The following is a 16470-nucleotide window of genomic DNA, read 5'->3' on the forward strand; positions in this document are numbered from 1 at the left end:
CAGACAGGAGAGAGGGTGCACAGGGAGGCAGTCAGCAGCAGACAGGAGAGAGGGTGCACAGGGAGGCAGTCAGCAGCGTACAAGAGAGAGGGTGCACAGGGAGGCAGTCAGCAGCGTACAGGAGAGAGGGTGCACAGGGAGGCAGTCAGCAGCGTACAGGAGAGAGGGTGCACAGGGAGGCAGCAGCAGCAGACAGGAGAGAGGGTGCACAGGGAGGCAGTCAGCAGCAGACAGGAGAGAGGGTGCACAGGGAGGCAGTCAGCAGCAGACAGGAGAGAGGGTGCACAGGGAGGCAGTCAGCAGCAGACAGGAGAGAGGGTGCACAGGGAGGCAGTCAGCAGACAGGAGAGAGGGTGCACAGGGAGGCAGTCAGCAGCGTACAGGAGAGAGGGTGCACAGGGAGGCAGTCAGCAGCGTACAGGAGAGAGGGTGCACAGGGAGGCAGTCAGCAGCGTACAGGAGAGAGGGTGCACAGGGAGGCAGCAGCAGCAGACAGGAGAGAGGGTGCACAGGGAGGCAGTCAGCAGCAGACAGGAGAGAGGGTGCACAGGGAGGCAGTCAGCAGCAGACAGGAGAGAGGGTGCACAGGGAGGCAGTCAGCAGCGTACAGGAGAGAGGGTGCACAGGGAGGCAGCAGCAGCAGACAGGAGAGAGGGTGCACAGGGAGGCAGTCAGCAGCAGACAGGAGAGAGGGTGCACAGGGAGGCAGTCAGCAGCAGACAGGAGAGAGGGTGCACAGGGAGGCAGTCAGCAGCAGACAGGAGAGAGGGTGCACAGGGAGGCAGTCAGCAGCGTACAAGAGAGGGTGCACAGGGAGGCAGTCAGCAGCGTACAGGAGAGAGGGTGCACAGGGAGGCAGTCAGCAGCGTACAGGAGAGAGGGTGCACAGGGAGGCAGTCAGCAGCAGACAGGAGAGAGGGTGCACAGGGAGGCAGTCAGCAGACAGGAGAGAGGGTGCACAGGGAGGCAGTCAGCAGACAGGAGAGAGGGTGCACAGGGAGGCAGTCAGCAGACAGGAGAGAGGGTGCACAGGGAGGCAGTCAGCAGCGTACAGGAGAGAGGGTGCACAGGGAGGCAGTCAGCAGCAGACAGGAGAGAGGGTGCACAGGGAGGCAGTCAGCAGCAGACAGGAGAGAGGGTGCACAGGGAGGCAGTCAGCAGCATACAGGAGAGAGGGTGCACAGGGAGGCAGCAGCAGACAGGAGAGAGGGTGCACAGGGAGGCAGTCAGCAGCAGACAGGAGAGAGGGTGCACAGGGAGGCAGTCAGCAGCAGACAGGAGAGAGGGTGCACAGGGAGGCAGCAGCAGACAGGAGAGAGGGTGCACAGGGAGGCAGCAGCAGACAGGAGAGAGGGTGCACAGGGAGGCAGTCAGCAGCAGACAGGAGAGAGGGTGCACAGGGAGGCAGTCAGCAGCAGACAGGAGAGAGGGTGCACAGGGAGGCAGTCAGCAGCATACAGGAGTAAACCCATAGAGGTATGCAGCAGGGCAGTGACCTAATGAAGTATGCAGATGTGCAGCGACTTATAGAAGTGCATGGCTGGGCAGTGAACCAATGGCACAGCTTCTGCTCGTCATGGATACCTGGTTGCATTTCTCAGACTGTAGGCCCCGCCACATCTAGTAGCTAGTTACACCATTGCTTCCTAGTTTTTACACTTACCCTGGAGTTCAGAGAGGAGTGGTGACTGTGAATGTGTTGGGGAAGTTGCTATATTGCTGTAGCATAACGCGTCACTGCCAGGTGTTATGTACTACCTGAAATTACATGTAAGACGGGGCGCTTCACATGCACTTAGATAAGAAGCAGCAAGATGGTTATACAGAGGAAAAAAACTTTTATTACAAACCAATTCACTGCGGCCATTTACCTGTTGGCCTTTAGCAGACAGAACTAAGGATAGGGCTACAAAATATCATGTCTGCCCCTCCCCGTCACATGACTATTACAGCTGCGACTTATCTGCCCCTCGCAGTCAGATGATGTTGCAGGTGACTGGCACTGCGATATATTGTATAAAGGATGGATATTTAGTGAATGTCACTTTTCACTAACTTTAGGTGTGACCGTGTAGCATGACCATAGCTGTCTCGTCACCCTGACGTATGATCACAACACCAGATCTGACACTCAAATCAGGCTGCTCCATTTGTACATCACTTGGATTCTCTCTAAACACAAAAACCGCAACAGATCTAGAAGAACTAATGTCAATATTACCACAAACTACGAGAAGATCAGGGATCGGTTTCCTTATGGATCCAAAGATCTGAAACAAAAAGAAAGTTCAGAGTAAATCTAGGCTGGAGATTAGTGATCTGATCAAGTAAGGGCCCTTTTACACAGGAAGATTATCTGACAGATTATCTGCCAAAGATTTGAAGCCAAAACCAGGAACAGACTATAAACAGAGATCAGGTCATACATGAAAGCCTGAGATTTCTTCTCTTTTCAAATCCAGTCCTGGCTTTGGCTTCAAATCTTTGGCAGATAATCTGTCAGATAATCTGTGTGTGTAAAAGGACCCTAACTGTGCAAACGGCTGTGCAGGTGAGCATTGTGCTCATTACTGGAATATGATAGCCACCTGGCTGTTTGTCCTGCCCCTCCAGTCACACCCACCTATCCCGAGCCCCTCCAGTCACACCCACCTATCCCGAGCCCCTCCAGTCACACCCACCTATCCCGAGCCCCTCCAGTCACACCCACCTATCCCGAGCCCCTCCAGTCACACCCACCTATCCCGAGCCCCTCCAGTCACACCCACCTATCCCGAGCCCCTCCAGTCACACCCACCTATCCCGAGCCCCTCCAGTCACACCCACCTATCCCGAGCCCCTCCAGTCACACCCACCTATCCCGAGCCCCTCCAGTCACACCCACCTATCCCGAGCCCCTCCAGTCACACCCACCTATCCCGAGCCCCTCCAGTCACACCCACCTATCCCGAGCCCCTCCAGTCACACCCACCTATCCCGAGCCCCTCCAGTCACACCCACCTATCCCGAGCCCCTCCAGTCACACCCACCTATCCCGAGCCCCTCCAGTCACACCCACCTATCCCGAGCCCCTCCAGTCACACCCACCTATCCCGAGCCCCTCCAGTCACACCCACCTATCCCGAGCCCCTCCAGTCACACCCACCTATCCCGAGCTCCTCCAGTCACACCCACCTATCCCGAGCTCCTCCAGTCACACCCACCTATCCCGAGCCCCTCCAGTCACACCCACCTATCCCGAGCTCCTCCAGTCACACCCACCTATCCCGAGCTCCTCCAGTCACACCCACCTATCCCGAGCCCCTGCAGTCACACCCACCTATCCCGAGCTCCTCCAGTCACACCCACCTATCCCGAGCTCCTCCAGTAACACCCACCTATCCCGAGCTCCTCCAGTCACACCCACCTATCCCGAACTCCTCCAGTCACACAGTGATTCCTCCAAACACCAGTAATTCCGCCCCCAGATACCAGTCCTAACCACCAGTCATTCCTCCCCTGCCAGATACCAATCCTAACCAGCAGACATTCCTGCCCCCAGATATCTGATCATAGCGATCGCTTGTGTCGGCTATTTTACAGTGTACCACTTTGTCACAACTGATAGGGGCATTTAACCACTCCTGAGCCACTCCATATGCAGCCGGGCAGCTAGAGAAAAAAGACAGCGCTCCATGTGCAGGACCAGATGCAATGGGATGTATAGAATTTCAGTACTGGAGTGAAACCGGCTCCCCTCTCCCCTGGCTAAGTTGTGCAAAATCGAGGCCCAACTCTCCATGCGTATACTCAAGAAGGGAACCAGTAAGCAGCCTTATTGCAAACCCACGCCAGGGCCGTAATAAGATGCAGACCTCCTATCCCACATACAGCAGGTATAACAGGCGCAGCTACTCATAACAAATAAAGTATAAAACTACTTTATTAAAATAATAAAAACATGTATAAAAGGCTCAGCATTACGCGTTTCTATACCGGACTGGTCTCTTCATCAGATGCTTGGTTAGTACAGTGGGAAGTAGCCATATTTAAATCCATCAAGAGGAAGTGACATCACAAGTAGGAGGATACAGAGTGTATATAAAACATGTATCCTCCTATTTGTGGTGTCACTTCCTCTTGTTGGATTTAAATATGGCTACTTCCCACTGTACTAACCAAGCATCTGATGAAGAGACCAGTCCGGTATAGAAACGCGTAATGCTGAGCCTTTTATACATGTTTTTATTATTTTAATAAAGTAGTTTTATACTTCATCTGTTAGGAGTAGCTGCGCCTGTTATACCTGCAGGAATTTGGAGAGGAGGTCTGCATCTCACATGCAGCAGGGGACTGCTGCATATGGAGTCGCCGCCACTGCTAATGACTGCGGCTCACGATCCCGTGGGCGGCAGTCATTTAACAATTCCCAATCCCCCCCGAGGACCCACCATTGCAGCGGGGTCCCCCGCACCAGCCAGTTCCCCACCCTCTGGGACCCGCCAGTGCACCCTCCAGATCCCCCACCTCCAGGACCTATCTGTGCAGTGAGGTCCCTCGCACAAGCCAATGTCCGGAATCCTGTTGCGTCCCATCCCCGGTGTACCGCTGTCGTGTACCAGCCCACCGGTACAGTGGCAAAACAACTTCCAGCATACCTTCTTGTGGGGAGTTGTTGAGCACAATGAGGTATGCTGGCCTCCTGACACAGCAACTCCCTGCATGCCTCCGTGTCCACTACAACTCCCAGCATACCTTCTTGTGCACTACAACTCGCAGCAGCATACCTCCTTGAGAACTACAACCCCCAGCATACCTCTTTGTGCACAAGAAGGTATGCTGCTGGGTGTTGTTGTGTCATAAGGCTGCTGCACAACTGCAACTCCCAGCATACCTCCTTGTGCATTACAACTCCCAGCATACCTTCTTGTAGGGAGTTGTAGTGCACAGGAAATTATGCTGGGAGTTATAGTGCACAGGGAGGTAAGCTGCGAGGTAGAGGGGAATTAAAAAGTGTAAAAAAAAAAAAAAAAAAAGGTTCTAATAATCCCCCCTTTTCTCCTTTTTTTTTAAAAAAAGGAACACATGTATTTGGCATCCATTGCACGCGTAATTGTCCGAACTATAAAATGTAACAAAGTGATAAAGTCACAAATAAAAATGCTGGGTGGGGGGAAATTGTATTTGTATATGTTTTTTTCTTCTTCAAACTTTATTTAGTATCGAATTGGTATTGAGTATCGGAATAAGAAAGAAAGGTATCCAACTCAAAATTCTGGTATTGTGACATCCCTACTCTAAATCAGGCCAATATCACCCCCCATGTAATAGGGCCAGTGATCAGCTGATGAATGAGCAGCAGGGGGGGGGGGGGCAATATAGAGCCGTTCGGAACAGATGTGACAGATTTTAGCACTTTACACTATGTGATGTTGTGGACACTAATCAGGAGCTCTGAAGTTATGGAGGTACACACTGTATGAAAGAAAATACTTACCCCACACTAAATCAAGCCTGGTTATCTGTAAAAAGGAGCATAAGGCAATATTAGAGGGCAAAACTATCCTGGACTGTGTCTACAAAGATTGCTATGAGAAGTGTCATAAAAGTCAAGCGATGTCACAGGACAGAAGAGTCACATGAAGGTTCACGTAAGTGGCTATGGATGGGCAGCTGTAGGGTAGGGAATGGGCACTATGGTGGCAGACGTGTAAAGCTTCATATCAATGTGGCTGCTTACTCAGTTTCCATGGCAGAACATAGGGCATAGACTTAGGAGCACGGAGATGAGAACCAAGACTACTGGCAAAGTCCATCAGAGAAACAGGGCTGCAAAAGAAAAAAAATATTGTGATTATACATGGAGACATAGGTTACAGCTCATCTACACAATAACACGGCAAGGTATATACACAGACAAGTCTACAGTGATTAGGTACACAAACTGGTGTCATCTCATAAAACATAAAAGCAAATGTTTACTATATATGTGCAAATCATAGAATATTTACACACACACACACACACACACATTATATATATATATATATATATTATATATATATATATATATATATATATATATATATATATATATATATATATATACACACATACATATATATATACACACACACACACACACACATATACTCGCCGGCCACTTTATTAGGTACACCATGCTAGTAAAGGGTTGGACCCCCTTTTGCCTTCAGAACTGCCTCTATTCTTGGTGGCATAGATACAACAAGGTGCTGGAAGCTTCCTCAGAGATTTTGGTCCATAGTGACATGATGACATCACACAGTTGCCGCAGATTTGTCGGCTGCACATCCATGATGCCAATCTCCCGTTCCACCACATCCCAAAGATGCTCTATTGGATTGAGATCTGGTGACTGTGGAGGCCATTGGAGTACAGTGACCTCATTGTCATGTTCAAGAAACCAGTCTGAGATGATTCTAGCTGTATGACATGGCGCATTATCCTGCTGAAAGTCGCCATCAGATGTTGGGTCCATTGTGGTCATAAAGGGATGGACATGGTCAGCAACAATACTCAGGTAGGCTGTGGCGTTGCAACCATGCTCAATTGGTACCAAGGGGCCCAAAGAGTGCCAAGAAAATATTCCCCACACCATGACTCCACCACCACCAGCCTGAACCGTTGATACAAGGCAGGATGGATCCATGCTTTCATGTTGTTGACGCCAAATTCTGACCCTACCATCCGAATGTCGCAGCAGAAATCGAGACTCATCAGACCAGGCAACGTTTTTATAATCTTCTACTGTCCAATTTTGATGAGCTTGTGCAAATTGTAGCCTCAGTTTCCTGTTCTTAGCTGAGCGGAGTGGCCCCCGGTGTGGTCTTCTGCTGCTGTAGCCCATCTGCCTCAGAGTTGGCCGTACTGTGCGTTCAGAGATGCTCTTCGGCCTACCTTGGGTGTAACGGTTGGCTATTGGAGTCACTGTTGCCTTTCTATCAGCTGGAACCAGTCTGCCCATTCTCCTCTGACCTCTGGCATCAACAAGGCATTTCCGCCCACAGAACGGCCGCTCACTGGATGGGTTTTCTTTTTCGGACCATTCTCTGTAAACCCTAGAGATGGTTGTGCGTGAAAATCCCAGTAGATCAGCAGTTTCTGAAATACTCAGACCAGCCCTTCTGGCACCAAAAACCATGCCACGTTCAAAGACACTCACATCACCTTTCTTCCCCATACTGATGCTCGGTTTGAACTGCAGGAGATTGTCTTGACCATGTCTACATGCCTAAATGCACTGAGTTGCCGCCATGTGATTGGCTGATTAGAAATGAAGTGGTAACGTGCAGTTGGACAGGTGTACCTAATAAAGTGGCCAGTGAGTGTATTATATATATATATATATATATATATATATATATATATATATATATATATATATAAATATATATATATATATACACACACACACACACACACACACACACACACAATATAAAACAGTAGTATATTAGTAGTATTTCCCAGGGGATATAATTATACTCCGTGCATCAGGTATCACAGGCGGTCTTTGTATGGGATATCCCGAAACATGGCCTGTCTGTGGGCCATAACGACTGGAATTGAGAAGTACGGATATAAAACATTTGCTTTTATCGGTGGTATCAAATGTCTGAGCAATAATCGTGAAGGCAACTCCAAGGCCTTTCATAAGTCTTACACCCACAACTGCATGAAATTGTAGCTGTACAGCAATCGTCTTTTCTTAGGGCCCTATTCCACCGGACAATTATCGTTCAGATTATCGTTAAATCGTTTGAATCTAAACGATAATCGTTCGGTTGAAATGCAGTTAACGATTAACGACCGAACGAGAAATTGTTGATCGCTTATAAGACCTGGACCTACTGATTGATGATGGACGGCAGACCCCGCAGGTACCCCTAACATTCACCTGCTGTAGTGCAGTGCCGGCCCATGTAACTGGCGACCAGCACTGAGCACCCAAAACCCCTGATAATTTACAGCAGCCTGAGGGGACCCCCACTCTGGAGCGTGGTGGGGATGCAGAGCACTCAACCCTGATTGGCTACACGCTACCAAGCCAGTCAGGGTTCAGTGCTCTGCTGCTAATGAGAAAGAGAGCGGACGCTGGCCGGGTATAGTGACGTCACCGGACCGGAAGGAGAAGAGGATCCGCTGCAAGCTGGAAGATCACGTGACCGGACCAGAGATCTCCTTGGGGGGGGGGTCAATAAAGGACAGGTAAGTATATTAGGAAAGGTTAACCCTTTCGTTTGCTAAATTATTGATTTTCCCTGGAATACCCCTTTAAGATGAATAATACAAAGAGTACCAGTTTACATGGGACAAATATTACCACCTCTCACTGATTAACCCCTTAGTGACCGCCATGCTGCCTTTTTTTTTTACGGCGGATGCATCCTGCGGTGCCAGAGCGGGGCATCAGCTGTCAGTGAGACAGCTGACACCCTCTTCCCCCCTGAAAATACCCGGAGCGGAGGTAGTTTAATCCGTTAAATGCTGCTGTTAAATCAAGACAGCGGCATCTAAAGGGTTCCGGTGGGCGCCGTGGGTATACTCACATGATCGGCTGTCCCCTGATTGTCTCCATGGTAATCCTACCATGGAGATGCCATCTTGCCAACAGGCATGACTGTGGCGATTGCTTGTCAGCATGATGCATAATACGATACACTGCACTACAGTATTGGTGCAGTGTATTGTATCAGTGATCAAAGATCACTTTACAGTGTTACACTAGTGTAAAAAAAAAAAAAAAAAAGTGCACCAACACACAAAAAAACCCTCCCCCCAGCATAATAAAAATGCATTACATTCCCTACACACAATAATACATTACATAAAACAGATCAAAAACACAAATCCTTTACATATTTGGTATCGCCACATCTTTAACAAGCCAATCTATAAAACTATATCTATAATTATATCGCACGACGGGGGGGCGTGGCGAACCGCCGATGGAGATGGCAGCCTGAGTGAGGAGCTCCGGGCATACACAGCTACATAAGAGGCCATACACCCGTTCTGAGGCAGCTGACCGGTTCCTATACATGGAGCAGAGGTACCGGGGGACCCCGAGACCACCCTTCACCCACGCCAGACCTGCTACCCGCCTGCACCCGTCCGCCCCATACCTCACTCGCGGCGCGGCCGCATCAGAGTCCCGGCGGCCTGACACGAGGCGGACGCTCCTTCAGCTCCCCTGCAGCCCGCGGTCAGACCTGGCTGGAGCCAGGGACCGGATCCCTCCTAGCCCGCCGCGGAGTCCATCGGAGGTGAGGAGAGGGGATCCGCCTGGCCCGACAGCCGAGACGGAGGGTGAGCTCCCACGTGGCGCGCGGCCATCTTGTTTTCCGGCCGGCGGAGTGCGGCCTGTAGCTGGGCCCCTTCATCTCTCCCCTACTAGCTCTGACAACGAGCTGGGAGCTCTGGACACAGGCCTGGGAACTATAGAAGGGGATAGCTGTCATCAAGCCTCTCTATCCCCCATACAACAGGCCCGACAGCGCGCTGACCCCATCAGCTTAAAGGGGCAGCAGCGCATATCACAATATATGATGGCCGCCGTACAGAAAACACAGCGGGGGGAGAAGAATAAGAAGGGGGGCCAGACTCAGTCCACTAAGAATAATGGTGCCCCGTCCCGCTCTGATACCTCGCCTAGATCAGATTGGCGCACAGCAGACTCGGACTCTGAAACTTCTATCATAGGCACTATGTCCCAGCAAGGGGTCCAGGACCTGCTGTCTCAGCTCCCCACCAAACAGGACTTTAAGTCCCTGATTAATGAAGTGAAAGAGACTTTCAGGGTAGAGCTTGCAGAGGTGAGAAAGGACCTACACCATATTTCTCAGAGGGTTGACTCATTGGAAAACGACCATGATTCTACCAGAGTCTATATTGACAAATTGAGATCCACTGTTTGCACCCAGGCCCATACTCTGGATGATATGCAACGCCACATTGAAGACCTGGATAATAGAGGGCGGCGCAATAACATACGAATAAGAGGCCTCCCCGAAGCGACGCATGATGATGACCTTGTCAGTACACTAGAAGGACTCTTTAATTCCATTCTGGGTGAACCACCCACCAACAAGATTAAGTTCGACAGGGCACACAGGGCTCTCAGGCCCAAACCGACATCGGGTGCGCCCCGAGATGTTATCTGTTGCCTACATGACTATACGGTTAAAGAGGCCATCATGACTAAAGCTCGCTCTCTCCGGGACCTGGATTTCTACGGTGCATCCCTTCAACTCTTTCCTGATTTATCCTGGATAACTCTGCAGAAACGCCGCTTTCTGCGCCCTTTGCTTGCAATTCTGCGGGACTGCGACGCCTCATACAGATGGAACTTTCCTTTTGCACTCTCTGCTCGCAGGAATGGGCGTTCCGCTGTCCTGCGAACCCTGTCAGACCTCCCCAAGTTCTGTGACACCCTGGACATCCCGATTCCCAAAATATCGGAATGGACTATCGCTCCCCCTCCTCCATCACCGCCACCAGTGTGGCAAACCCAGCGACAGAAGAGAAAGCGCTCAGGATCCACTGAACCGACTCCCACTCCTGTGCAGGACATAGATCTCCCTCATGAGTAGAGACGTGGCTGTGAGCCTCGTGTCCTCCCTACCTCACAACAGTCTAGCCCCTTATGGGCTATTGTAACATGGCCTACTTTTACGATAATTGATATTACCATAGCTGTGTTGCTCAGTTCTTTGTATGTTCTTTGCTTGGTCTGCTGTTGACCCACTTGGTGCTTCCTACCTCCCCCCCGATAGGGGCATAATGTTTCAACCTTTGGGTTGTTTATTTCTATATGTTATACTCTTATGGTTAATCTATTTACCCCTTTGTCCTGATATGAAGTGTCAGGATGGTGAGCCATGGGCTCCTACAAATGTCCGTCTATGGTGTCTTTGTCTTGTCTGTCTGCGTTTTCTCTCCCCTCCCTTCCTTTCCCCTTCTCTCCCTATCTCCAGGGGTCCTTCGGCTATTAACCTACATCCACATAATGGTGAGGGGAGCCCGTCCCTGTCCGCGAGCTGTCTGAACTGGGTGAGTTGTTATTTAGCTGGTCCGTGTTCACTACTCCCTCCCAATGGCTAGAATAGTGACTCTAAATGTAAAGGGCCTTAACTCCAATGTCAAACGCCGTTTGACCTTAAGGGAATTACGCAATCTAAAAGCAGACGTGGCTTTCCTACAGGAAACGCATTTTGATAACACCGCGACCTTCTCTTTTTCCCACCACTCCTATCCCATAGCTATCACTGCCTCCAGGGGCACTAAAACTGCAGGGGTAGCTATCCTTTTCTCTCGCTCCTTCCCCTTCCAGGTTTCTTCTTCATTCTCAGACCCGGGCGGGCGGTATGTCATAGTGGAAGGCACGCTGCATGGTAAACCTCTAATTTTTTGTAATATCTATGCCCCAAATAGGACCCAGATTCCCTTCCTCCGTAGGGTGTTCAATAAGTTGGCAAAATACCCCCCGGCTCCCAGAGTTATAGGGGGAGACTTTAATTTAACTTTCTCAGATCTGCTAGACAGACACTCTGTAGATAACCGAGCTGTCCCTGCAGACCAGACCAGACTTTCCACTGAATTCCGCAAACTTATCCGAAAACATAACCTATACGACCTCTGGAGGCTAGACCATCCTACGGAGAGGGAATATACGTTTTACTCCCATCCACATCGCCTACATTCTAGAATTGATTATTTCTTTGGTAATATTCCCACTGTCAGGCTCCTACAAAAGGCACATATAGACCCTATCTCCTGGTCGGATCACGGGCCAGTGGTGATCTGTCTAAAAAGCTTAATGACACCAACACGCCATTGTCATTGGCGCCTAAATGAAACCCTGCTGAAGTACCCGTTGTCCCGTGATTCGATCAAGGCCAGTATTACCTCTTACTTCCTGGACAATGGGGGCTCTGTAAACTCTGAAGCCATCCTGTGGGAGGCCCATAAGGCAGTAGTCAGAGGGCATTGTATCGCTCTGAGCTCTCGTCATAAACGAGACTCCCAGATGGCCTTTCTGGCAGCTAAGCGGGAAATTCAGGCTTTGGAGCGCTCCCTAGCTGACCGCCCATCTCTGGTGAGGCTGCGGCGACTGGTGGCTGCGAGATCACGTCTGAAAGAGCTATCATTAATGAAGGTAGAGATGCTGCTCCTCTATTCCAAGCAGCGCTTTTATGAAAAAGGCAATAAAGCCCATACTCTCCTAGCTCGCAAACTAAATGACCAAACAGCCTCCCAGTCCCCCCAGGTCCTCAGGGATTCCTCGGGCGCTCTGCGATATCATCCTGCGGATATCTCTTCCCTATTCCTCCAATTCTACTCTAAGCTATACTCGCTACCGTCTACCCTTCCCTCCGACCCTGAGGCCCGTTCCTGCCGGATTAATGAATTTCTGTCAGAATGTCAGCTCCCCTCTTTGCCAAACAATGCTATAGATGAGTTAAACGCACCTATTAGCATGGAAGAGCTGTCAGAAACACTTAAATCTCTTCCGTCGGGCCGGGCACCGGGACCGGATGGTTTTACCTATCTCTATTATAAAACCTTCTCTGCAGACCTGTCCCCCAGACTGTTATCACTTTTTAACTCTTTTCTTCAAGGGGAAGCTATACCTTCCTCCTTGTCCCACTCATTTGTCACCCTCATCCCTAAGCCAGGTAAGGACCACACAGATTGTGCCAACTACAGGCCGATCTCCCTCTTGAACTCAGACTTTAAAATCTTCACCAAAATATTGGCCACTAGACTAGGTTATTGGCTACCCTCCCTCGTGAATGCAGATCAGGTTGGGTTTGTGTCCGGCAGACAGGGTGTGGACAATACCAGACGGGCCATTGACATTATCGATGCAGTCAACCAGCAGTCAGAGAGGGCAGTGCTTCTTAGTCTGGATGCAGAAAAGGCCTTTGATCGCCTTGGCTGGCCGTTTATGTTTGAGACCCTAAAACGCTTTGGTCTTAGGGGACCCTTTCTGACTGCAATTGAGGCATTATATTCGACCCCTACTGCAGCTATTAAATTCCCCCATATGTTGTCTAGAACCTTTCCAATTCTGAATGGCACCCGACAGGGCTGCCCGCTGTCGCCCTTATTATTTGTTCTATGCATCGAGCCCCTGGCGGCGGCGGTTCGCAATTGCCCCGATATACGTGGGGTGTCGGTTAGAGGTAAGGAATTCAAAATTATGCTTTTTGCCGATGATGTCCTCCTCACCCTGTCTGACCCCGTCACGACCCTCCCTGTCTTACGCGACCTCCTCACTAGATTTGGAGTCCTATCAGGCTATAAAGTTAACACCACTAAATCAGAAGCCATGCCCTTAAATCTGCCTGCCCACCAGGTCACACATCTGCGCTCTGTATTTAAATTTAAATGGACTACATCTTCCCTTAAATATTTAGGCATTCAACTGACACCCTCGTACACTACCCTGTACTCGGCTAACTTCCCCGCTCTATTTAGGGACATCAGAACTCTCCTCTCTAAATGGACCTCCCACTTTATATCTCTCCTGGGTAGGGTCGCCTCGGTGAAAATGACCATATTGCCCAAATTGCTTTACTACTTTGAAACTCTTCCTGTAAGAGTACCTCTCTCAGAACTCAAGGCCCTTCAGAGGGATATTTTTAAATTTATCTGGTCATCAAAACGGCACCGCATACCTAAGTCGGTAATGATGAGTAGTAAGACGCAAGGCGGGCTGGCAGTTCCGAACATACTCCATTATTACTGGGCGACCCACCTGCGACAGATTCTTGCCTGGTCAAAGTACTTGGCCTACAAGAGATGGGTGGAAATTGAGAAGATCTGGCTGGCCCCATTTCACCCCAACTCATTTTTGTGGCACTCCTCCCCCCCCCCTCCGCACATCTCAACCTACTGGGGCCTATCCGCTTTACCCTGCATATCTGGTCTTCCTGCTATTCTAAATTTGGGCTCATCTCTAAAGCCTCTCCTCTGCACTCCTTTCTTCTTTTCCCTAACTTTCAGCCGAGTTTACAGTCCCATCCTGTTAAACTGTGGGGTTCGAAAAAACTTTTCCAATTCGCTGACATCGTAGACCCACTCACTCGCACTCTCCTTCCATTTGACAGGCTCGTGGACAGGGCGGAGCTACCGTCTTCAGAGGGGTTTATGTATTTGCAGATACGACATTTTATGGTGTCCCGCCTGGGAACCCTCACGGTGACCAAACCCTCAGCGTTTGAACAACTGGTGAGGTGTAATACCTCCACTGCTGGATTAATTTCAGATATTTATAGTATCCTCAATTCCCCTGTGGGTGATTCCCAGGTTGGTCATGCGTATATGTCCCGTTGGGAGACGTGGTTGGGCAGGCAGCTTCCACCAGAATGCTGGAATGTGATTTGGGAAAGGGCAGCAAAATCCTCTATATGTACCACCTATAAAGAATCGCAATATAAACTGATGATGTTCTGGTACCACACGCCAGAACTGCTCAATAGGCTGAATGCTTCTATCTCCCCGACGTGCTGGAGATGCCTTGGTGCAATTGGTTCACTTTTCCATATTTTCTGGGAATGTCCTCTTATTGGGCAGTTCTGGAGGGATGTCTGTGGTATGGCCACTACAATCTTCCACACAGAGATCCCCAGAGACCCTGCTATATGTTTGCTCAATCTCTTCCCCAAAACTTTACGGAAGAAACAATCCAAATTATTACTAACCATTTTGACTGCTGCTAAATCGCTGATTGCGAGGGGATGGAAACAGGTCTCGCCCCCCTCTATGAACTGTTTTATTGCTAGAATGCAGGAACTGCGCTCCCTAGAAAAACTGACTGCCTCTCTAAACAATAAGATGGAAATGTTTGACTCAGTATGGACCATGTGGGACTCTTACCTCACCTCTCTTACGACCGCCGATGGAATACCCTAACAGTCTACTTCACCCCTTTTCCCCTCCTTCCTATGTATCTCCTGTCTTGTGATTTGTTGTTATGTGTTATCAGTGTACCTTATTTTCGAGCGGATAACCTTGTTGGATCCGCCCGTTCTTGGCTAATACTGTTTTGTAATCCTCCAGCCGTGTTTCGGCCCTGGTATTTTTACGATGGTTGCAGAAACTACATATATTCCAACTGTTACAGCCTATTGTTGCAATTGCTCTATGTCTGCATTACCTCTCTGGGCTGAGGTAAAAGCCTTACCATGTGTGTGCTTTTGTGTTTCATGGAAAAATGTCAAAATCTTTAATAAAAATTACAGTTTAAAAAAAAAAAATTATATCGCACGACACACACTTTAGAAAATATGTTATGAAAGAGATCAAAAAGTCATATACAGTGGTACCTTGGTTTAAGAGTAACTTGGTTTAAGAGCGTTTTGGTTTAAGAGCTCACATTTTTTCAAAATTGTGACTTGGTTTAAGAGCATTGCTTTGGTTTAAGAGCTCCCTGTACTGGGTGGGAGGGCAAGTGGGGGAGGGGCATGGTCTGCATAGCGGGGTCTACAGCACTGTTCTCTGACCCAGGAAGTCTCCTTCACCTTCCAAATCATAGCAGATCCACTTCAGGCTGGGGCTTACATCAGGGGACAGGACTGTGGGGGTAATAACTCCATAGCTGTAACCCCTCTCTCCCCGGACAGAGAGCGCTGCATGTATGTGCCCACATCTGCCCTGCTCATTCCTTCATGCTCCCTGCAGTCTCTGTCAGTCCTGATTGGTCCTTGCTGAACACACACCCCTTCCCCATTGCTGTCATGTGACCACACAGACCTCTGACAGCAGCCCTGCTTCTCTGTTCTAGCCTATTGTACTACGCTACTGCATTATACGGATCTGCAGTTTCATCCTGTATCTACAAACTGCGGCTGTTTTTTCAGGTTTATGCACTTACTATACATTATACACCACATGCTGATTGCTATACTGTACAGTAACTTATAATATCACAGATTCAGCTGTTTCTCGTTGTTTGTTTCATTTGTTTTACATATTATTTAGAATATAAAATCATTACTTTTGGGTTGTGGAAACAATTGTCTGCATTTCAATGATTTCCTATGGGAAAATTTGCTTTGGTTTTAAGAGTGGATTTGGATTACAAGCATGGTCTCGAAACAAATTATGCTCGTAATCCAAGGCACCATTGTATATGTAAAACTTGGTACCAATAGAAACAGCAGATCTTCCCGGAGGCAGCTGAGGGGTTGGGGCAGAGTGTGGGGTCTATTCCGGCCAGTCCCCTCACTGGCGATTGCCGTTATTAACAGTATAACAGCGGCCACCAGTAACGGGCATTGATGGTGCAGCTGAACACTTTCATCTCTTCTCACCGTTGGACAGGAAACCTGTGAAGATAAAAGCTTGACACACCTCTCCACACCTCAGTTCTGAACAAGTATTCCAGCGGAAATAATAACTAAAGTCAGTAAAATAAAATTAATTTGCCAATTATAAAGGTAA

At 49.2% G+C, this 16470-nt stretch overlaps 1 protein-coding gene across 3 annotated transcripts in view; it reads right to left on the reverse strand.

Moving 5' to 3' along the window:
* Positions 1-1854: 1854 nt before the first annotated feature.
* Positions 1855-16470, reverse strand: part of LOC138770395 (gametocyte-specific factor 1-like) — a 51240-nt gene continuing 36624 nt past the window's right edge. For all 3 annotated transcript variants that reach the window (XM_069949497.1, XM_069949496.1, XM_069949495.1), the window contains exons 8-10: positions 5720-5808; positions 5477-5501; positions 1855-2270 (exon numbers count right to left, since the gene is read on the reverse strand). In XM_069949497.1, the coding sequence (XP_069805598.1) occupies positions 5488-5501; positions 5720-5808 (103 nt within the window). In that variant the 3' untranslated portion in view covers positions 1855-2270; positions 5477-5487. The remainder of the gene's footprint in view (positions 2271-5476; positions 5502-5719; positions 5809-16470) is intronic.

This window comes from Dendropsophus ebraccatus, chromosome 13 (genome assembly GCF_027789765.1).
Source record: "Dendropsophus ebraccatus isolate aDenEbr1 chromosome 13, aDenEbr1.pat, whole genome shotgun sequence".
NCBI lineage: Eukaryota > Metazoa > Chordata > Amphibia > Anura > Hylidae > Dendropsophus > Dendropsophus ebraccatus.